The sequence below is a fragment of the Cnephaeus nilssonii genome (assembly GCF_951640355.1).
Source record: "Cnephaeus nilssonii genome assembly, chromosome: 3".
Taxonomy (NCBI): domain Eukaryota; kingdom Metazoa; phylum Chordata; class Mammalia; order Chiroptera; family Vespertilionidae; genus Cnephaeus; species Cnephaeus nilssonii.
Genome location: NC_137074.1, coordinates 732025 through 754953, shown reverse-complemented (window position 1 = coordinate 754953; position 22929 = coordinate 732025). Strand labels below are relative to the sequence as shown.

Genomic DNA, 22929 nt, shown 5'->3' with positions numbered 1-22929 from the left:
TCTGTCCCTGAGAGTGCATGAGACATATTTATACTAAAAAGTTCTCTTTTTAAAACTGAAATTCAATGTATTCATCTTGAATTTTGTATACCAACCCCAAGCATAACATGGTCATAAAAGTGAGTTTTTTCTCCCAATGTTAGAGGCATGTGATGGGTCCTTCCCACGCTGCACGTGAGGCGGTCTACGTGGCTGGATGGCACGGGGTTCAGCTTAGAATGTCACTACCACACCTGCAGAGGCATTCCTGAAGCCCAGCTGCTGCACTACAGCCTCAGCAGAGAGGCATTCACCTTCTGTCCTGAAAGCTACTGCCCTTCGTGTGTGGTTGACCAACTCTGATCCACCCGCTTCCTGTTTAAGCTGGAAGGTGGTCTCTTTTTCAGGAAGATTCCCGACCCTTCTCTCTTCTTAGTCTTAGTCCTGGCCTCTCCTCTGATTTCTTCCTCTGTATTTCCCAAGCACCCCTGTGTGTAATCATGTTACAGCAATAATTCATTCTTTGTAGCTCGTGTATGATTTGCCTTTCCCGCACTTTTAGAAAGCAGGGATTAAATACTTTCGTTGTCTGTTCATAGCACACAATGAAATGTCCTCTGTGAAGAGTTTAGTAAATGTTTGGCGAATGAGACTACTCGTAGATCTCACTCATAAAAATCGGGTCTATTTCTTCTGGAAGAGCCTCCCTGTGTCGGTGATGGCGGCTTCTTTGTGAGCAGGAAGTGGGGTAGAGGTCGTTGTCTGCCTCATTCATGTCCTTCTATATTGTGGTGGCTGTTACGGCCCCCTCTCCACGGAAACTTTAGAAGCTCTTTGGTGAAATCCACAAGACAATGTGCCGGAATTTTGATTGGGATTGCAGGGAATCTAAGAACTACCTTCACAGGATTGAGTCTTCCCATCCGTAAACATAGGATATCTATTCATTTGGTTCTTCCCTAATTTCTTACGTCAGGGTTTTATGGTTTTGCTCATATATTCTTGTACACATTTCTTTTAGATTTAAATCTAAGTATTTTATATTTTGGCTGCTATAGTCCCTGCTGTTATTGTCTAATTTCAAATTTTATTTGTTCATTATTCATATGTAGAAAAGCAATTGACTTTTGTATATTAACCTTGTCAACTCTATCCTTGCTTTAATCCCTTATTACTTACAGGAGTTTTGTTTTCTCTGTTTTTTCTTTAGGATTTTCTACTTAGACATTCATGCCTATGTAGAATCAGACAGTTTTCTTTCTCTCTCCCTTCTTTCTTTCTTTCTTTCTTTCTTTCTTTCTTTCTTTCTTTCTTTCTTTCTTTCTTTCTTTCTTTCTTTCTTTCTCTTTCTTTCTTTCTTTCTTTCTTTCTTTCTTTCTTCTTTTTTCTTTTCTTTCTTTCTTTCTTTTTCTTTCTTCTTTCTTTCTTTCTTTCTTTCTTTCTTTCTTTCTTTCTTTCCTCTTTCTTTCTTTCTTTCTTCTTCTTCCTTCCTTCCTTTCTTCCTTCCTTCCTTCCTTCCTTCCTTCCTTCCTTCCTTCCTTCCTTTCTTTCTTTCTTTTCTTTCTTTCTTTCTTTCTTTCTTTCTTTCTTTCTTTCTTTCTTTCTCTCTCTCTCTCTTTCTTTCTTTCTTTCTTTCTTTCTTTCTTTCTTTCTTTCTTTCTTTCTTCTTTCTTTCTTTCTTCTTTCTTCTTTCTTTCTTTCTTCTTTCTTTCTTTCTTTCTTTCTTTCTTTCTTTCTTTCTTCTTTCTTTCTTTCTTTCTTTCTTTCTTTCTTTCTTTCTTTCTTCTTTCTTTCTTCTGAGTATAACTTTTATTTCTTTTTTTCGTATTATTGCATCAGCAAGGTCTTCCAATGTGACATTGAGGAGAAACACGGAGAGAGATCATCCTCTCCTTGCTCTGATCGCAGCAGGAGAGCTCCTAGTCTCTCACTGTGAAGTGTGTGTGATGCCGCTGATTGGACTTTTATAAATTTTCTCTATCAAGTTGAGGAAGTTTCCTTTTTTCCTGATTATGGGAACATTTTATTCATGAATGGATGTTGGATTTTGTCACATGCTTTTCTGCTTTTATTAAACCGATCATGTAATTTTTCTTCTTCAGGCTGTTAATGTAATAAATTTCAATAATTAATTTTTGAGCACTGATCCAGCCTTGCAAACTCCTATATAATAAAGAGGGAATATGCAAATTAACCCTCACAAGAAGGCAGGGGGGTTAGTGAGGGACTACCAAACGACTGAACAGCAGGCTGCGTGGGGTAACCTGGCCGGTGGGGGTCGGGCTGGGTGACCAGGCCAGCAGGGGGTTAGTTGGGGCGACTAGGCTGGCGGGGTGGGGCAGTAAGAGATGAGGAGACTGGCAGGGGGAGGAAATTAGGGGTTACCAGGCTGGCAGAGGTGGGCAGTTGGGGGAGACCAGACCAGCAGGGCAGGCAGTAAGGGGTGAGCAGGCCAGCAGGGGGAACAGTAAGTGGTGACCATACCAGCAAGGGGGCAGTTAGGAGCAACCAGGCCGGCAGGGAGGGAGCAGTTGGGGGAGACCTGGTTGGCAGTGGGGGCAGTTAGGGGCGACTGAGCTGGCAGGATGAGCAGTTAAGGGGTATCAGGCAGGCAGGCAGGTGAGCAATTAGGAGCCAGTGGTCCAGGATTGTTAGAGGGATGACTGACTGCTGGTTTAGGCCCAGAATCAGGTCTAAACCAGCAGTAGGACATCCCCTGAGGGGTCCCAGATTGGAGAGGGTGCAGGCTAGGCTGAGGGTACCCCTTACCCCCGTGCAAAAATTTTGTGCACCGGGCCTCTAGTTGGGATATATTTCACTAGGTGGTTGTGCATAATTCTTCTTCCACAATGCCAGATTCAAATTGCTGATACTTAATTTTTGTATCTTGTTCATTTATATTTTTGTATCTATGTTCCTCTACATATTTGTCTGTAGTCTTCATTTTTGTCATGTCTTTACCTGGTGTTGGTATTAAAGTAATGGTGTCCTCGTTGAATGAGTTGGTAAGTTTTCCCTCGGATTTTATTTCTGGAAGTGATTGCAGAGAATTGGTGTCACTTATTCTTTAAAACTTTTGTAGAATTTTCCCGTAAAGCTTTCTGTTTTGGAGGGTTATTACTGCTTCAGTGTATTTAGAAGTTACAAACTTATTAAGAATGTTTCTTCAGTGAGTTTTATAGGGCACATGGGATATTTCATAGCAACCCACTGTTTATGTCATTAATCATTATGAACACCTTTTATAATTCTGTTAATTTACTATTTTTATTTAGTTATTTCGATGTGTCCTTGATTCTTAAACTGAGATTTGCCTCTCCCTCCAGAATATGCCTTCAGGGAGTACAAAGCTCACTGTTGAATTTTGAATGAGAACCCAGCACAGAAAGCAAAGGAGACCTGCACACCATGTTCATGGACCCAAAGGCTCAATAGCGTGAAGAACCCATTCCCCCCAATTGATGAATGGATTCAGTTCCATCCCAATAAAACTCTCGGCGGGTATTTTTGTCGATGTTGACAAGCTGATTCTAAAGTTGAGAAGAACAACAAAGAACCCAGAAGAGCCACGATCATTGTGAAGAGGAGCAAGGTTGGAACACGCACATGACCCAACACCAAGACCTCCTGCGACCTGCAGTGAACTAGACCGTGTGTGTTGGTGAGAGAACGGGCACCTGCCGTCGATGACGGAATAAAGGAACCCAAGGATCGGCTGACAGAGGGGCTGATCGGCCTTCTGGGAACGCCACGGGGATAGTGATGATTCTGACACAAACACAGTTACTTACAGGAACACATCCCGTTCGTTTATTGAAAAAGTATGATTTCTCCCAACTCTGGCGTATTTGTGTTCCTGGACAACACAACTTCATGGATAGAAAAGCCGAGCATGGACATTTGAAACACATTCACAATCAAATCTTCCGTCTTCAGGTCACACAAAGGCGCATTCATACTTCCTCAATAACAAACAAGAATTGGATGTGTCCAATCCTCACTGGAATGTAGAGATGACGAATGGGCATCCCTCGGAGGAAAAGCGTTGATTTTCAATATTTTGTTAGAGGAACAGGGTGTTCTAGGGCGATGTTCTAGCAGCAAGAGGAATAGCATCGTCGGTAGCAGCATGGTCGGATGGTACAGCAGCCACAGCCATAGCCAGAGCCGTAGCCAGATCCATAGCCAGAGCCGTATCCACAGCCATAGCCACAGCCATATCTGGATCCATATCCACAGCCGTAGCCACAGCCATATCTGGATCCATAGCCACAGCCGTAGCCAGATCCATAGCCAGAGCCATAGCCACAGCCATAGCCAGAGCCATAGCCACAGCCATAGCCACAGCCGTAGCCAGAGCCGTAGCCAGAGCCGTAGCCACAGCCCCCGTAGGAGTTCCCGTAGTAGTTGCAGCACATGCTGGCAGAGGGTGAGGGTTCGGTTGAGGTGAAGAGGGACGTTTCTGAATGTGAGTGTTGCCTCCCACCCTGGAAGCTTTATATACGCCAGGAGGAGCCCGGAATGCCATCAAGTCTGTGACTCACGCAGGAAATACTCACTAATACCCGGCATGTGCAGTCACTGTCAGTGGATCATGAGAGGACTCGGTAGTAAGTGGCCCATTAGTACAGAGTCTCTCACTTTTACTGGAACCGTGTGTGTTTGTTTTCCCGGGACCTTGTCTTGAGCCGATGACACGTCAATGAGCACAGTGCCCATCGCCGATCTACTCACCGGAACACGTGGTTTCAAAGCTTTGTCCAGGAGTCCATGTTCTGGGGAGGGAGGGCGTGTCTGTCTGGAATGAGCCCATTAAATGTGCTCCACTCAACGCGTTGACCAGCGAAGGAATTGCTGATGAGTCTGTAATCGATCTCCTGGGCGCGCGGTGCTGGGGGCATTGACAGTGAGCATTTTCTGGCAGAGGACTCCTGTCAGTCCAACCTCATGGAGATGCTGGGTCGTGGCCTGTTTTACCCTGGGAACTGCTCCCCAGGACATCTGTATCTGCTCTGGGAGGCCCTTCAGTTCTACCCAGAGCACCCCCCACCACCCCTCCCCTGGATAGCTTCCTCTCAATGACCTTGTTGGACATGTTGTCAAACACAGGTCCCCTCCGCCATCGCATCTATTGGGTGCCCATGAAATTGTGACAGAGTTAGGGAGCTCATCACATGGAAACTGAGGTACAGAAGGTCAGGGGACTTACTAACACCCACACAGCTCATTTGGCACCAAGATCAAGTCTCTGTTCCTCTTTGTAATGCAACATACGTCCCCCTTTCTAATTATTAGAGACGTGAACACTTGCTGTTACAGGGAGCTCATCATTTCCTACGAGGATCCATTTTTTGGGTAAAGTTACCCTGTTATCAAGTCCCCAGTTACTTCAGAGTCTCTCCTTATTCCCGGCAACACTCTGGGTCCTGGATGAACTTCACTTCAGCACCTCATTCAGGAGCCAATCCCGTCAGGCAGCCGCTCCCCGTCCCTGTCCCTCCAGGGGGTTTGTCTCTGACATCCATCCCCGTGACGGACTCCCGACCTCTGTTGATGCACAGACACGATGTTCAGGTCATCCATGCCCCCTCCCCCCGCACCACCGACAGGTCAGGGAGAGGACAGCGAGGAGCCTGTGGTAATGACCGCACAGGAGCAGCAGGAGCAACACCCACATGTTAGCTCACAGGCTCCGTGGGGTCTGAGCTCAGCCTGACGGGCATCTCGGCTCAGAGTCTCACAATATCACAAGCAGGGGGTCAGCCAGGACGTGGGAAAGTCTCATTGGTGTATCATTTAACTTGAGTTGCCTCATTCGCAAGTCTGTCCCTGAGAGTGCATGAGACATATTTATAATAAAAAGTTATCTCTTTTTAAAACTGTAATTCAATTTATTCATCTTGAATTTTTTATACTAACCCCAAGCATAACATGGTCATAAAAGTGAGTTTTTTTCTCCCAATGTTAGAGGCACGTGATGGGTCCTTCCCACGCTGCACGTGAGGCAGTCATACGTGGCTGGATGGCACGGGGGTCAGCTTAGAATGTCACTACCACACCTGCAGAGGCATTCCTGAAGCCCAGCTGCTGCACTACAGCCTCCGCAGAGAGGCATTCACCTCCCTCCTGAAAGCTACTGCCCTTCGTGTGTGGTTGACCAACTCTGATCCACCCGCTTCCTGTTTAAGCTGGAAGTTGGTCTCTTTCTCAGGAAGATTCCCGACCCTTCTCTCTTCTTAGTCTTAGTCCTGGCCTCTCCTCTGATTTCTTCCTCTGTATTTCCCAAGCACCCCTGTGTGTAATCATGTTACAGCAATGATTCGATCTTTGTAGCTCGTGTATGATTTGCCTTTCCCCCACTTTTAGAAAGCAGGGATTAAATACTTTTGTTGTCTGTTCATAGCACACAATGAAATGTCCTCTGTGAAGAGTTTAGTAAGTGTTTGGTGAATGAGACTACTCGCAGATCTCACTCATAGAAATCGGGTCTATTTCTTCAGGAAGAGCCTCCCTGTGTCCGTGACGGTGGCTTCATCGTGAGCAGGAAGTGGGGTAGAGGTCGTTGTCTGCCTCGTTCATGTCCTTCGATATTGTGCTGGCTGTTCCAGACCCCCCTCTCCACGGAGACTTTAGAAGCTCTTTGGTGAAATTCACAAGACACTGTTCTGGAATTTTGAGTGGGATTGCAGGGAATCTAAGAACTACCTTCACAGGATTGAGTCTTCCCATCCGTAAACATAGGATATCTATTCATTTGGTTCTTCCCTAATTTCTTATGTCAGGGTTTTATGGTTTTGCTCATATAGATCTTGTATACATTTCTTTTAGATTTAAATCTAAGTATTTTATATTTTGGCTGCTATAGTCCCTGCTATTATTGTCCTATTTCCAATTTTATTTGTTCATTATTCATATGTAGAAAAGCAATTGACTAAGAGCCTATCCCCCTCCCCGCAGGCGTGCAGATAGCGCCATAGTAACTGATAGACCCGCCCCTCGCCTAAGCTGCACACCTTTGCGCAGGGACGCGCTCCCCCTTATGGAAGTTGTTGCGCAGGACAGAAGCAGCTCCCCGTTGGGGAAATCTGTCAGTGTGCACAGAGGGCTCCCCTTCGGGGATTTTGGGGGAATTTGGCTTGCGGGTCACAGCTCCCCCTTCGGGGAATCTTAGAGCGTGCACAGAGGGGCTTCCCTTTGGGGAATTTGGCGCGCAGGACCAACTCCACCCCCCTTCCGGGACTCTGGGAGAGTGCACGGAGCCAGCTCACCTTCAGGATTTTAAGAATGTGCGCTCTAGCCGGTTTGGCTCAGTAGAGAGAACACACACAGGACGCAGCTCCACTTCAGGGAATTTGGCACGCCGGACACAGCTGCCTGGGATCCCTGACTCACAGCGCATTCACACTAAGAGCCAGCGACCCCAATTGTTGGTGCATGCACACACAGGGACCCTGATTCTCAACGAGAAACCGCACAAGGCAACAGAGACTCTGACACTCGAGTCTTGGTGCAGACACAGGGAAACTCTGACTCCTGGCACATGCTAAGGATCTCATTTTCGGCACATACCAACAGTGTGGTGCAGACAGGGCCCCTGATTCTAAGTGTGCACACGAGACCACACGGAACACTGGGTACACTGTCCCTGGGCAAGTCTGGTTCCCACCAACCAAAGGCAGCCACATGTCCTAGTGTCAGAGCACTTCAGTGAAACTCGGGTGGAGCTAAGTCCCCACAGCACATGGCCCAGGTCCACGCAAATGGAAGCTTGAGCTTTCTGGTGATAGCCAGAATGGGGAAACGAAATAACTCACAGAGGAAAGAAAATGTGGAGTCGCCAAGAAAGGAAATTAGTGAAACTGAAGCTTGCAACATGACCGAAAAGGAGTTCAGAGTAATGGTCGTGGAATTTATACATCGGATGGATGAGAAAATCAACAACCTATGCAAGAATCAGGAAGAAATGAAAAGTGATATAGCTACAATCAAAAACACCATGGAAAGTTTCAACAGTAGACTACAAGAAGCAGAGGACCGAATTAGTGAGTTAGAAGATCAGGTACAGAAACAAGCTCAATCTGAACAGCAATTGGAGAAAAATATTAAAAAGCAGGAGGAAAGCCTAAGGGAGCTTCGGGACAACATGAAACGAAGTAACATGCGTATAATAGGGCTGCCAGAAAGACAAGAAGAGCAGCAGGGATTAGAAAATCTATTTGAAGAAATAATGACAGAAAACTTCCCGGATATGGGAAAGATAAAAGTTACACAAGTACAGAGAGTCCCAAGCAGGATCAACCCCAAAAGACCCACACCAAGACATGTCATAATTTCAATGGCAAATATAAATGATAAAGAGAGAATCTTAAAGGCAGCAAGAGAGAGACAGAGAGTCACCTACAAAGGAACACCCATCAGATTGTCAAATGATTACTCAACAGAAACACAACAAGCTAGAAGTGAATGGAAGGAGGTATACAAAGTGTTGCAAAGCAAAGGACTGAATCCAAGAATACTATATCCAGCAAGACTATCAATCAAAATTGAAGGGGAAATCAGGAGCTTTGCAGACAAAAAAAGGCTCAGGGAGTTTATCACCACCAAACCAGCAATGCAAGAATTGCTAAAGGGAATACTGTAAAAAGAAGAAATAAACAGGTAAGAAGGAATACAGACACAAAAATAGATATGACTACAAAGAAATACCTTTCAGTAATAACTTTAAATGTAAACGGACTAAATGCTCCAATCAAAAGACATTGAGTAGCTGAATGGATTAAAAAACACGACCCATATATATGCTGTCTACAAGAGACCCACCTCAGAAAAAGAGACTCACACAGATTGAAAGTGAAGGGATGGAAAAATATCTTTCAGGCAAATGGAAATGAAAAAAAAAAGCTGGGGTAGCAATACTTATATCTGACAAAATAGACCTCAAAGTAAATGCCATAACAAGAGATAAGGAAGGCCACTTCATAATACTAAAGGGAGAAATCCAACAAGAAGAAATAATTCTGGTAAACATATACGCTCCCAATATAGGAGCACCCAAATACATAAAAAAAACTCCTGGAGGATATCAAGGGAGAGATTAATAGCAATACAATCATAGTAGGAGACTTTAATACCCCACTATCACCACTGGACAAATCCTCTAAACAAAAAATCAGCAAAGAAACAGCAATCCTAAATGACTCACTAGACCAGATGGAATTAATTGACATCTTCAGAACATTTCACCCCAAAGCCACAGAATATACATTCTTCTCAAGTGCACATGGGTCATTTTCAAAGATAGACCATATGCTGGGTCACAGGCAAAGTCTCTTCAAATTCAAGAAGATAGAAATTATATCAAGCATCTTCTCAGATCACAGTGGCATAAAACTGGAAATCAACTACAATAAATACAATCCAAAGAAATCAAACACATGGATACTAAACAGCATGCTATTAAACAAGGACTGGGTCACCAGAGAGATCAAGGAAGAAATAAAAAACATCATGGCAACAAATGACAATGAAAACACAACAATCCAAAATCTATGGGACACAGCAAAAGCAGTCTTGAGAGGGAAGTTCATAGCTCTACAAGCCTATTGCAAAAAACAAGAAACAATGGTAATAAATTACTTAACCCTACAACTCAAAGAGCTAGAAAAAGAGCAGCAAGAAAAACCCAGTGTAACCAGAAGGAAGGAAATAACAAAGATCAGAGCGGAGATAAATGACATAGAGACCAAAGAAACAATACAAAAGATCAACAAAACCAAGAGTTGGTTCTTTGAAAGGATAAACAAGATTGATGGACCTCTAGCCAGGCTCACCAAGAAGCAAAGAGAGAGGACCCAAATAAACAAAATCAGAAATGAAAGAGGTGAAATAACAACAGACCCCGCTGAGATACAAAGGATTGTTACAAAATACTACGAACAACTCTATTCCAACAAACTGGACAACCTGGAGGAAATGGACATATTCCTAGAAAAATATAACCTTCCAAAAATCAATCAGGAAGAATCTAAACAGCTCAATAGGCCAATAACTATGGACGAAATTGAAACAGTCATCAAAAAGCTTCCGGCAAACAAAAGCCCGGGGCCTCATGGCTTCACAGGAGAGTTTTACCAAACATTCAAGGAAGAACTAAAACCTATCCTCCTCAGACTATTCCAAAAAATTCAAGTGGAAGGAACATTTCCAAGTTCCTTCTATGAAGCCAGCATCACCCTAATACCAAAACCAGATAAAGACAACACAATGAAAGAGAATTACAGACCAATATCCCTCATGAACATAGATGCCAAAATCCTCAACAAAATTCTAGCAAATCGGCTCCAGCAGTACATCAGAAAGATCATACACCATGACCAAGTAGGATTTATCCCAGGAATGCAAGGATGGTACAATATCCACAAATCAATAAACGTGATACATCACATAAACAAATTGAAAGATAAAAATCACATAGTCATATCAATTGATGCAGAAAAAGCATTTGACAAAATCCAACACCCTTTCTTGATAAAAACTCTCAACAAGGTGGGAATAGAAGGCTCATACCTCAACATAATAAAAGCTATATATGATAAACCCACAGCAAACATCATACTCAATGGACAAAAACTAAAAACATTTCCCCTAAGAACAGGAACAAGACAGGGATGCCCACTCTCACCACTCCTGTTTGACATAGTACTGGAAGTATTAGCCATTGCAATTAGACAAGAAGAAGAAATAAAAGGCATCCAAATTGGAAAAGAACAAGAAAAGCTGTCTTACAAAGCCACTGTTCTCAAAACAGCCTGGTACTGGCACAAGAACAGACATATAGATCAATGGAACAGAATAGAGAATTCAGATATTGACCCAAACCACTATGCTCAATTAATATTTGACAAAGGAGGCATGAACATACAATGGAATAAAGACAGTCTCTTCAATAAATGGTGATGGGAAAATTGGACACACACATGCAAAAAAATGAAGCTTGATCACCAACTTACGCCATACACAAAAATAAACGCAAAATGGATACAGGACTTAAACATAAGACGGGAAACCATAAAAATACTAGAGCAATCCACAGGCAGCAAAATCTCAGACATATGCCAAAAGAAATTCTTCACTGACACTGCCCCTAGGGCAATGGAAGCTAAAGAGAAAATTAACAAATGGGACTACATCAAAATAAAAAGCTTTTTCACAGCAAAAGAAACCATCAACAAAACAACAAGAAGGCCCACTGCATGGGAGAACATATTTGCAAATGGCATCACTGATAAAGGTTTAATCTCCAACATCTACAGGCACCTTATACAACTTAATAAAAGGAAGATAAATGATCCAATAAAAAATGGGCAACAGACCTAAATAGAATCTTTTCAAAAGAAGACAGAAGGAAGGCCAAGAGACACATGAAAACATGCTCAACGTCACTAATTATCCGAGAGATGCAAATCAAAACAACAATGCGGTACCATCTCACACCTGTCAGAATGGCTATCATCAACAAATCAACAAACGACAAGTGTTGGCGAGGATGCGGAGAAAAAGGAACCCTCGTGCACTGCCGGTGGGAATGCAGACTGGTGCAGCCACTGTGGAGAACAGTATGGAGTTTCCTCAAAAAACTGAAAATGGAACTCCCATTTGACCCAATAATCCCACTCCTGGGAATATATCTGAAGAAACTAGAAACACCAATCAGAAAGAATATATGCATCCCTATGTTCATAGCAGCACAATTCACCATAGCTAAGATTTGGAAACAGCCTAGGTGCCCGTCAGCAGATGACTGGATCAGAAAACTGTGGTACATCTACACAATGGAATACTATGCTGCCATAAAAAAGAAGGAATTCTCATCATTTGCAGCAACCTGGATGGAATTGGAGAACATTATGTTAAGTGAAATAAGTCAGTCAATGAAAGAAAAATACCACATGATCTCACTCATTTATGGATAATAAAGAACATTATAAACTTGAACAAAAAGATAGATACAGAGACAGTAAAGCATCAAACAGACTGTCAAATTACAGGGGGGAAGGTTAGGGAGAGGTGGGGGAGATAAGAGATCAATAAAAGGACTTGTATGCATGCATATAAGCATAACCAATGGATGCAAAACTCGGGGGGGGGGTGAGGGCATATATGGGAGTGGGGTGGGGGGGCAATGGTAAGATATGTACACATATAATACCTTTCTTTCTTTCTTTCTTTCTTTCTATCTTTCTTTCTTTCTTTCTTTCTTTCTTTCTTTCTTTCTCTTTCTTTCTTTCTTTCCTTCCTTCTTTCTTTCTTCTTTCTTCTTTCTTTCTTTCTTTCTTTCTTTCTTTCTTTCTTTCTTTCTTTCTTTCTTTCTTTTCTTTTTTCTTTCTTTTTCTTCTTTCTTTCTTTCTTTTTTCTTTCTCTTTCTTTCTTTCTTTCTTTCTTTCTTTCTTTCTTTCTTTCTTTCTTTTTCTTTTTCTTCTTTCTTTCTTTCTTCTTTCTTTCTTTCTTTCTTTCTTTCTTTCTTTCTTTCTTTCTTTCTTTCTTCTGAGTATAACTTTTATTTTATTTTTTCGTATTATTGTATCAGCAAGGTCTTCCAATGTGACATTGAGGAGAAACACGGAGAGAGATCATCCTCTCCTTGCTCCGATCGCAGCAGGAGAGCTCCTAGTCTCTCACTGGGAAGTGTGTGTGATGTCGCTGATTGGACTTTTGTAAATTTTCTCTATCAAGTTGAGGAAGTTTCCTTTTTTCCTGATTATGGGAACATTTTATTCATGAATGGATGTTGGATTTTGTCACATGCTTTTCTGCTTTTATTAAACCGATCATGTAATTTTTCTTCTTCAGGCTGTTAATGTAATAAATTACCTTAATTCATTTTTGAGCACTGAACCAGCCTTGCAAAATCCTATATAATAAAGAGGTAATATGCAAATTAACCCTCACAAGATGGCAGGGGGTTAGTGAGGGACTACCAAACAACTGAACAGCAGGTTGCGTGGGGCAACCTGGCTGGTGGGGGTCAGGCTGGGTGACCAGGCCAGCAGGGCGGGTAGTTGGGGCGACTAGGCTGGCAGGGTGGGGCAGTAAGAGGTGAGGAGACTGGCAGGGGGAGGCAATTAGGGGTTACCAGGCTGGCAGAGGTGGGCAGTTGGGGGCAAACAGACCAGCAGGGCAGGCAGTAAGTGGTGACCAGACCAGCAAGGGGGCAGTTAGGAGCAACCAGGCCGGCAGGGAGGGGGCAGTTGGGGGAGACCTGGTTGGCAGTGGGGGGCAGTTAGGGGCGACCGAGCTGGCAGGATGAGCAGTTAAGGGGTATCAGGCAGGCAGGCAGGTGAGCAATTAGGAGCCAGTAGTCCAGGATTGTTAGAGGGATGACTGACTGCTGGTTTAGGCCCGGAATCAGGTCTAAACCAGCAGTAGGACATCCCCTGAGGGGTCCCAGATTGGAGAGGGTGCAGGCTAGGCTGAGGGGACCCCTTACCCCCGTGCAAAAATTTCATGCACCGGGCCTCTAGTTGGGATATATTTCACTAGGTGGTTGTGCATAATTCTTCTTCTACAATGCCAGATTCAAATTGCTGATACTTAATTTTTGTATCTATGTTCCTCTACATATTTGTCTGTAGTCTTCATTTTTGTCATGTCTTTACCTGGTGTTGGTATTAAGGTAATGGTGTCCTCGTTGAATGAGTTGGTAAGTTTTCCCTCGGATTTTATTTCTGGAAGTGATTGTAGAAAATTGGTAAAACATAATCTTTAAAACTTTTGTAGAATTTTTCTGTAAAGCTTTCTGTTTTGGAGGGTTATTATTGCTTCAATGAATTTAGAAGTTACAAAACTATTAAGAGTGTTTCTTCAGTGAGTTTTATAGGGCACATGGGATATTTCACAGCAACCCACTGTTTATGTCATTAATCATTATGAACACCTTTTATAATTCTGTTAATTTACTATTTTTATTTAGTTATTTCGATGTGTCCTTGATTCTTACACTGCGCTTTACCTCCCCCTCCAGAATATGCCTTCAGTGAGTACAAAGCTCACCGTTGAATTTTGAATGAGAACCCAGCACAGAAAGCAAAGGAGACCTGCACACCATGTTCATGGACCCCAAGGCTCAATAGCGTGAAGAACCCATTCCCCCACAAACGATGAATGGATTCAGTTCCATCCCAATAAAACTCTCGGCGGGTATTTATGTCGATGTTGACAAGCTGATTCTAAAGTTGAGAAGGACAACAAAGAACCCAGAAGAGCCACGATCATTGTGAAGAGGAGCAAGGTTGGAACACGCACATGACCCAACACCAAGACCTCCTGCGACCTGCAGTGAACTAGACCGTGTGTGCTGGTGAGAGAACGGGCACCTGCCGTCGATGACGGAATAAAGGAACCCAAGGATCGGCGGACACAGGGGCTGATCGGCCTTCGGGGAACGCCACGGGGATAGTGAAGATTCTGACACAAACACAGTTACTTACAGGAACACATCCCGTTCGTTTATTGAAAAAGTATGATTTCTCCCAACTCTGGCGTATTTGTGTTCCTGGACAACACAACTTCATGGATAGAAAAGCCGAGCATGGACATTTTGAGCACAATCACAGTCAAATCTTCCATCTTCAGGTCACACAATGGGCGCATTCATACTTCCTCAATAACAAACAAGAATCGGATGTAAAGCAGGAGGTGTCCAATCCTCACTGGAGTGTAGAGTGACGAATGGGCATCCCTCGGAGGAAAAGCGTTGATTTTCAATATTTTGTTAGAGGCGCAGGGTGTTCTAGGGCGATGTTCTAGCAGCAAGAGGAATAGCATCGTCGGTAGCAGCATGGTCGGATGGTACAGCAGCCACAGCCATAGCCAGAGCCGTAGCCAGAGCCGTAGCCAGATCCATAGCCAGAGCCGTATCCACAGCCATATCCACAGCCATATCTGGATCCATAGCCACAGCCATAGCCAGAGCCATAGCCACAGCCATAGCCAGAGCCATAGCCACAGCCATAGCCAGATCCATAGCCACAGCCATAGCCAGAGCCGTAGCCACAGCCGTAGCCAGAGCCCCCGTAGGAGTTCCCGTAGTAGTTGCAGCACATGCTGTCGGAAGGTGAGGGTTCGGTTGAGGCGAAGAGGGACGTTTCTGAATGTGAGTGTCGCCTCTCACCCTGGAAGCTTTATATACGCCAGGAAGGGCCCGGAATGCCATTAAGTCTGTGACTCACGCAGGAAATACTCACTAATACCCGGCATGTGCAGTCACTCTGTCAGTGGATCATGAGAGGACTCGGTAGTAAGTGGCCCATTAGCACAGAGTCTCTCACTTTTACTGGAACCGTGTGTGTTTGTGTCGCCTGGGCCTTGTCTTGCGCCGATGACATGTCAATGAGAACAGTGCCCATCGCCAATCTACTCACCGGAACACGTGGTTTCAAAGCTCCGTCCAGGAGTCCATGTTCTGGGGAGGGAGGGCGTGTCTTGTCTGGAATGAGACCATTAAATGAGCTCCACTCAATGTGTTGACCAGGAAGGGATTGCTACTGAGCCCATAGTCGATCTCATGGGCACGCGGTGCTGGGGGCACTGACAGTGAGCATTTCTTGGCGGAGGGCTCCTGTCAGTCCAACCTCATGGAGATGCTGGGTCATGGCCTGTTTGACCCTGGGGGCCTCTCCCCAGGACATCTGTATCTGCTCTGGGGGGCACTTCAGTTCTACCCAGAGCACCCACCCGCACAGAGCGTCCTCACAATGACCTTGTTGGACATGTTGTCGAACACAGGTCCCTTCCGCCATCGCGTCTATTGGGTGCCCATGAAATTGTGACAGAGTTAAGGAGCTCATCACATGGAAACTGAGGTACAGAAAGGTCAGGGGACTTAGTAACACCCACACAGCTCATTTGGCACCAAGATCAAGTCTCTGTTCCTCTTTGCAATGCAACATACGTCCTCCTTTCCAATCCGTAGAGACGCGAACACTTGCTGTAACAGGGAGCTCATCATTTCCTACGAGGATCCATTTTTTGGGTAAAGTTACCCTGTTATCAAGTCCCCAGTTACTTCAGAGTCTCTCCTTATTCCCGGCAACACTCTGGGTCCTGGATGAACTTCACTTCAGCACCTTGTTCAGGAGCCAGTCCCCTCAGGCAGCCGCTCCACGTCCCTGTCGCTCCAGGGGGTTTGTCTCTGACATCCATCCCTGTGACTGGACTCATGACCTCTGTTGATGCGCAGACCTGATGCCCAGGTCATCCACGCCCTCCTCCCCCCGCACCACCGACAGGTTAGGGAGAGGACAGCGAGGAGCCTGTGGTAATGACCGCACAGGAGCAGCAGGAGCAGCACCCACGTGTTACCTCACAGGCTCCGTAGGGTCTGAGCTCAGCCTGACTGACATCTCGGCTCAGAGTCTCACAATATCACAAGCAGGGGGTCAGCCAGGACGTGGGAAAGTCTCCTTGGTGTATCATTTAACTTGAGTTGCCCCATTTGCAAGTCTGTCCCTGAGAGTGCATGAGACGCATTTATACTAAAAAGTATCTCTTTTTAAAACTGAAATTCAATTTATTCATCTTGAATTTTTTATACCATCCTCAAGCATAACATGATCATAAAAGTGAGTTTTTTCTCCCAATGTTAGAGGCACGTCATGGGTCCTTCCCACGCTGCACGTGAGGCAGTCTACGTGGCTGGATGGCACGGGATTCAGCTTAGAATGTCACTACCACACCTGCAGAGGCATTCCTGAAGCCCAGCTGCTGCACTACAGCCTCAGCAGAGAGGCATTCACCTTCCGTCCTGAAAGCTACTGCCCTTCGTGTGTGGTTGACCAACTCTGATCCACCCGCTTCCTGTTTAATCTGGAAGGTGGTCTCTTTTTCAGGAAGATTCCCGACCCTTCTCTCTTCTTAGTCTTAGTCCTGGCCTCTCCTCTGATTTCTTCCTCTGTATTTCCCAAGCACTCCTGTGTGTAATCATGTTACAGCAATAATTCGATCTTTGTAGCTCGTGTATGATTTGCCTTTCCCCCACTTTTAGAAAGCAGGGATTAAATACTTTCGTTGTCCATAGCACACAATGAAATGTTCTCTGTGAAGAGTTTAGTAAGTGTTTGGCGAATGAGACTACTCGTAGACCTCACTCATAAAAATTGGGTCTATTTCTTCAGGAAGAGCCTCCTTTTGTCGGTGATGGTGGCTTCATCGTGAGCAGGAAGTGGGGTAGAGGTCGCTCTCTGCCTCCTTCTTGTCCTTCGATATTGTGCTGGCTGTTCTGGACCCCCCTCTCCACGGAAACTTTAGAAGCTCTTTGGTGAAATCCACAAGACACTGTGGTGGAATTTTGAGTGGGATTGTAGGGAATCTAAGAGCTACCTTCACAGGATTGAGTCTTCCCATCCGTAAACATAGGATATTTATTCATTTAGTTCTTCCCTAATTTCTTATGTCAGGGTTTTATGGTTTTGCTCATATAGATCTGTACACCTTTCTTTTAGATTTAAATCTAAGTATTTTATATTTCGGCTGCTATAGTCCCTGCTATTATTGTCTAATTTCAAATTTTGTTCATTATTCATATGTAGAAAAGCAATTGACTTTTGTATACTAACCTTGTAAACTCTATCCTTGCTTTAATCCCTTATTACTTACAGGAGTTTTATCTTCTTCGTTTTTTCTTTAGGATTTTCTACATAGACAATCATGCCCATGTAGAGACAGTTTTCTTTTTCCCTCCCACCCTCCCTCTCTGCCTTCTTCCCTCCCTCCCTCCCTCCCTCCCTCTCTCTCTTTCTTTCTTTCTTTCTTTCTTTCTTTCTTTCTTTCTTTCTTTCTTTCTTTCTTTCTTTATTTTTTCTTTCTTTTTCCTTCCTTCCTTCCTTCCTTCCTTCCTTCCTTCCTTCCTTCCTTCCTTCCTTCCTTCCTTCCTTCCTTTCTTTTTTTCTTTCTTTCTTCTTTCTTTTTTTTCTTTCTCAGTATAACTTTCATTTTTTTCTCGTATTATTGCATTAGCAAGGTCTTCCAATGTGACCTTGAGGATAAACATGGAGAGAGAACTTCCTTGCCTTGCTCCCATCGCAGCAGGAGAGCGTCTAGTCTCTCGCTTGGAAGTGTGCGTGACGCTGCTGATAGGATTTTTGTAAATTTTCTCTATCAAGTTGAGGAAGTTTCCTTTTTTCCTGATTACAGGAACATTTATTCATGAATGGATGTTGGATTTTGTCACATGTTTTCTGCTTTTATTGAACCGATCACAAGATTTTTCTTCTTCATGCTGTTAATGAATAAATTACATTATTCACTTTTGAGCATGAACCAGCCTTGCATAATCTTATATAATGAAGAGGTAATATGCAAATTAACCCTCATGCCCTCACAAGATGGCAGGGGGATTAGTGAGGGATGACCAACAATTGTACAGCAGGCTGTGTTTGGCGACCAGGCCGGCGGGGGGGCCTGACGGGTGACCAGGCCGGCAGGGGGGCGGCAGTTAGGGGTGACCAGGCTGGCAGAGGGGGGCAGTTAGGGGCTATCAGGCCAGCATGCAGAGGCAGTGAGGGGTGATCATGCAGGCAGGCAGGTGAGCGATTAGGAGCCAGTGGTCCAGGATTGTGAGAGGGATGTCTGAATGCTGGGCCTAACTTGGCAGTTGGACATCCCCCAAGGGGTCCCTGATTGGAGAGGGTGCAGGCTTTGCTGAGGGGACCCCATACCCCATGCACAAATTTGTGCACCGGGCCTCTAGTTGGGATATATTTCACTAGGTGGTTGTGCATAATTCTTCTTCTACAATGCCAGAGTCAAGTTGCTGAACATAATTTTTGTATCATGTTCATTTATATTTTTGTATCTATGTTCCTCTAGATATTTGTCTGTAGTCTTCATTTTTGTCATGTCTTTACCTGGTGTTGGTATTAAGGTAATGTGACCTCGTTGAATGAGTTGGTAAGTTTTCCCTCGGGTTTTATTTCTGGAAGTGATTGCAGAGAATTGGTGTCACTTATTCTTTAAAACTTTTGTAGAATTTTCCCATAAAGCTTTCTGTTTTGGAGGGTTATTACTGCTTCAATGTATTTAGAAGTTACAAGCCTATCAATTGTGTTTCTTCAGTGAGTTTTATAGGCCACGTGATATTTCATAGCAACCCACTGTTTAAGTCATTAATCATTATGAACACCTTTTATAATAATTCTGTTAATTTACTATTTTTATTTAGTTATTTCGATGTGTCCTCGATTCCTACACTGCCATTTGCCTCCCCCTCCAGAATATGCCTTCAGGGAGTACAAAGCTCACCGTTGAATTTTGAATGAGAACCCAGCACAGAAAGCAAAGGAGACCTGCACACCATGTTCATGGACCCAAAGGCTCAATAGCGTGAAGAACCCATTCCCCCACAAATGATGAATGGATTCAGTTCCATCCCAATAAAACTCTCGGCGGGTATTTTTGTCAATGTTGACAAGCTGATTCTAAAGTTGAGAAGGACAACAAAGAACCCAGAAGAGCCACGATCATTGTGAAGAGGAGCAAGGTTGGAACACGCACATGACCCAACACCAAGACCTCCTGCGACCTGCAGTGAACTAGACCGTGTGTGCTGGTGAGAGAACAGGCACCTGCCGTCGATGACGGAATAAAGGAACCCAAGGATCGGCGGACACAGGGGCTGATCGGCCTTCGGGGAACGCCACGGGGATAGTGAAGATTCTGACACAAACACAGTTACTTACAGGAACACATCCCGTTCGTTTATTGAACAAGTATGATTTCTCCCAACTCTAGCGTATTTGTGTTCCTGGACAACACAACTTCATAGGATAGAAAAGCCGAGCATGGACATTTTGAACACAATCACAATCAAATCTTCCGTCTTCAGGTCACACAATGGGTGCATTCATACTTCCTCAATAACAAACAAGAATTGGATGTAAAGCAGGAGGTGTCCAATCCTCACTGGAGTGTAGAGATGACAAATGGGCATCCCTCGGAGGAAAAGCGTTGATTTTCAATATTTTGTTAGAGGCGCAGGGTGTTCTAGGGCGATGTTCTAGCAGCAAGAGGAATAGCATCGTCGGTAGCAGCATGGTCGGATGGTACAGCAGCCACAGCCATAGCCAGAGCCGTAGCCAGATCCATAGCCAGAGCCATATCCACAGCCATAGCCACAGCCATATCTGGATCCATATCCACAGCCATAGCCAGATCCATAGCCAGAGCCATAGCCACAGCCATAGCCAGAGCCATAGCCACAGCCATACCCAGAGCCATAGCCAGAGCCGTAGCCAGAGCCATAGCCACAGCCATAGCCACAGCCCCCGTAGGAGTTCCCGTAGTAGTTGCTGCACATGCTGTCGGAAGGTGAGGGTTCAGTTGAGGCGAAGAGGGACGTTTCTGAATGTGAGTGTTGCCTCCCACCCTGGAAGCTTTATATACGCCAGGAGGGGCCCGGAATGCCATTAAGTCTGTGACTCACGCAGGAAATACTCACTAATACCCGGCATGTGCAGTCACTCTGTCAGTGGATCATGAGAGGACTCGGTAGTATGTGGCCCATTAGCACAGAGTCTCTCACTTTTACTGGAACCGTGTGTGTTTGTGTTGCCGGGGTCTTGTCTTGAGCCGATGACACGTCAATGAGCACAGTGCCCATCGCCCATCTACTCACAGGAACACGTGGTTTCAAAGCTCCATTCAGGAGTCCATGTTCTGGGGAGGGAGGGCGTGTCTGTCTGGAATGAGCCCATTAAATGAGCTCCACTCAATGCGTTGACCAGCGAAGGAATTGCTGATGAGTCTGTAGTTGATCTCATGGGCACGCGGTGCTGGGGGCACCGACAGTGAGCATTTCCTGGTGGAGGGCTCCTGTCAGTCCAACCTCATGGGGATACTGGGTGGTGGCCTGTTTTACCCTGGGAACTGCTCCCCAGGACATCTGTATCTGCTCTGGGGGGCCCTTCAATTCTACCCAGAGCACCCCCCTCACCCCCGCATAGCTTCCTCTCAATGACCTTGTTGGACATGTTGTCGAACACAGGTCCCCTCCGCCATTGCATCTATTGGGTTCCCATGAAATTGTGACAGAGTTAGGGAGCTCATCACATGGAAACTGAGGTACAGAAAGGTCAGGGGACTTACTAACACCCACACAGCTCATTTGGCACCAAGATCACATCTCTGCTCCTCTTTGTCATATGACATACGTCCTCCTTTCCAATCAGTAGAGACACGAACACTTGCTGTAACAGGGAGCTCATTATTTCCTACAAGGATCCATTTTTTGGGTAAAGTTACCCTGTTATCAAGTCCCCAGTTACTTCAGAGTCTCTCCTTATTCCCGGCGACACGCTGGGTCCTGGATGAACTTCATTCACTTCAGCACTTTGTTCAGGAGCCAATCCCCTCAGGCAGCCGCTCCTTCTCCCTGTCCCTCCAGGGGGTTTGTCTCTGACATCCATCCCCGTGACTGGACTCCTGACGTCTGTTGATGCGCAGACCTGATGGCCAGGTCATCCATGCCCTCCTCCCCCCGCACCACCGACAGGTCAGGGAGAGGACAGCAGGGAGCCTGTGGTGATGACCGCACAGGAGCAGCAGGAGCAGCTCCCACGTGTTAGCTCACAGGCTCCGTGGGGTCTGAGCTCAGCCTGACGGGCATCTCGGCTCAGAGTCTCACAATATCACAAGCAGGGGGTCAGCCAGGACGTGGGAAAGTCTCGTTGGTGTATCATTTAACTTGAGTTGCCCCATTCTCAAGTATGTCCCTGAGAGTGCATGAGACGCCTTTATACTAAAAAGTTATCTCTTTTTAAAACTGAAATTCAATTTATTCATCTTGAATTTTTTATACCAACCCCAAGCATAACATGGACATAAAAGTGAGTTTTTTCTCCCAATGTTAGAGGCACGTGAAGGGTCCTTCCCACGCTGCACATGAGGCGGTCTACGTGGCTGGATGGCACGGGGGTCAGCTTGGAATGTCACTACCACACCTGCAGAGGCATTCCTGAAGCCCAGCTGCTGCACTACAGCCTCAGCAGAGAGGCATTCACCTCCCGTCCTGAAAGCTATTGCCCTTCGTGTGTGGTTGACCAACTCTCATCCACCTGCTTCCTGTTTAAGCTGGAAACTGGTCTCTTTTTCAGGAAGATTCCCGACCCTTCTCTCTTCTTAGTCTTAGTCCTGGCCTCTCCTCTGATTTCTTCCTCTGTATTTCCCATGCACCCCTGTGTGTAATAATGTTACAACAATAATTCGATCTTTGTAGCTCGTGTATGATTTGCCTTTCCCGCAATTTTAGAAAGTAGGGATTAAACACTTTCGTTGTCTGTTCATTAGCACACAATGAAATGTCCTCTGTGAAGAGTTTAGTAAGTGTTTGGCGAATGAGACTACTCGTCGATCTCACTCATAGAAATCGGGTCTATTTCTTCAGGAAGAGCCTCCCTGTGTTGATGATGGTGGCTTCATCGTGAGCAGGAAGTGGGGTAGAGGTCGCTCTCTGCCTCCTTCTTGTCTTTCGATATTGTGCTGGCTGTTCCGGCCCCCTCTCCAGGGAGACTTTAGAAGCTCTTTGGTGAAATCCACAAGACACTGTGCTGGAATTTTGAGTGGGATGCAGGGAATCTAAGAACTACCTTCACAGGATTGAGTCTTCCCATCCGGAAACATAAGATATTTATTAATTTAGTTCTTCCCTAATTTCTTACGTCAGGGTTTTATGGTTTTGCTCATATACATCTTGTACACATTTCTTTTAGAGTTAAATCTAAGGATTTTATATTTTGACTGCTATAGTCCCTGCTATTATTGTCTAATTTCAAATTTTATTTGTTTATTATTAATATGTAGAAAAGCAATTGACTTTTGTATATTAACCTTGTCAACTCTATCCTTGCTTTAATCCTCTATTACTTAAGGAGTTTTGTTTTCTCTGTTTTTTCTTTAGGA

The 22929-nt window shown here is 44.8% G+C and overlaps 2 protein-coding genes across 2 annotated transcripts; both read right to left on the bottom strand.

Annotated features, from left to right (window-relative positions):
• Nucleotides 1-4073: 4073 nt before the first annotated feature.
• Nucleotides 4074-4397, bottom strand: LOC307096886 (uncharacterized protein; the record flags this gene model as incomplete). The annotated part of the gene is made up of 1 exon (XM_079766605.1): nucleotides 4074-4397. One exon carries the CDS (start codon nucleotides 4395-4397, stop codon nucleotides 4074-4076), a length of 324 nt encoding a protein of 107 aa, XP_079622731.1.
• Nucleotides 4398-14780: 10383 nt separating this feature from the next.
• On the bottom strand, nucleotides 14781-15080 carry LOC307096882 (uncharacterized protein; the record flags this gene model as incomplete). The annotated part of the gene is made up of 1 exon (XM_079766601.1): nucleotides 14781-15080. The coding sequence occupies one exon, from the start codon at nucleotides 15078-15080 to the stop codon at nucleotides 14781-14783; it is 300 nt and encodes a 99-aa protein (XP_079622727.1).
• Nucleotides 15081-22929: the final 7849 nt, after the last annotated feature.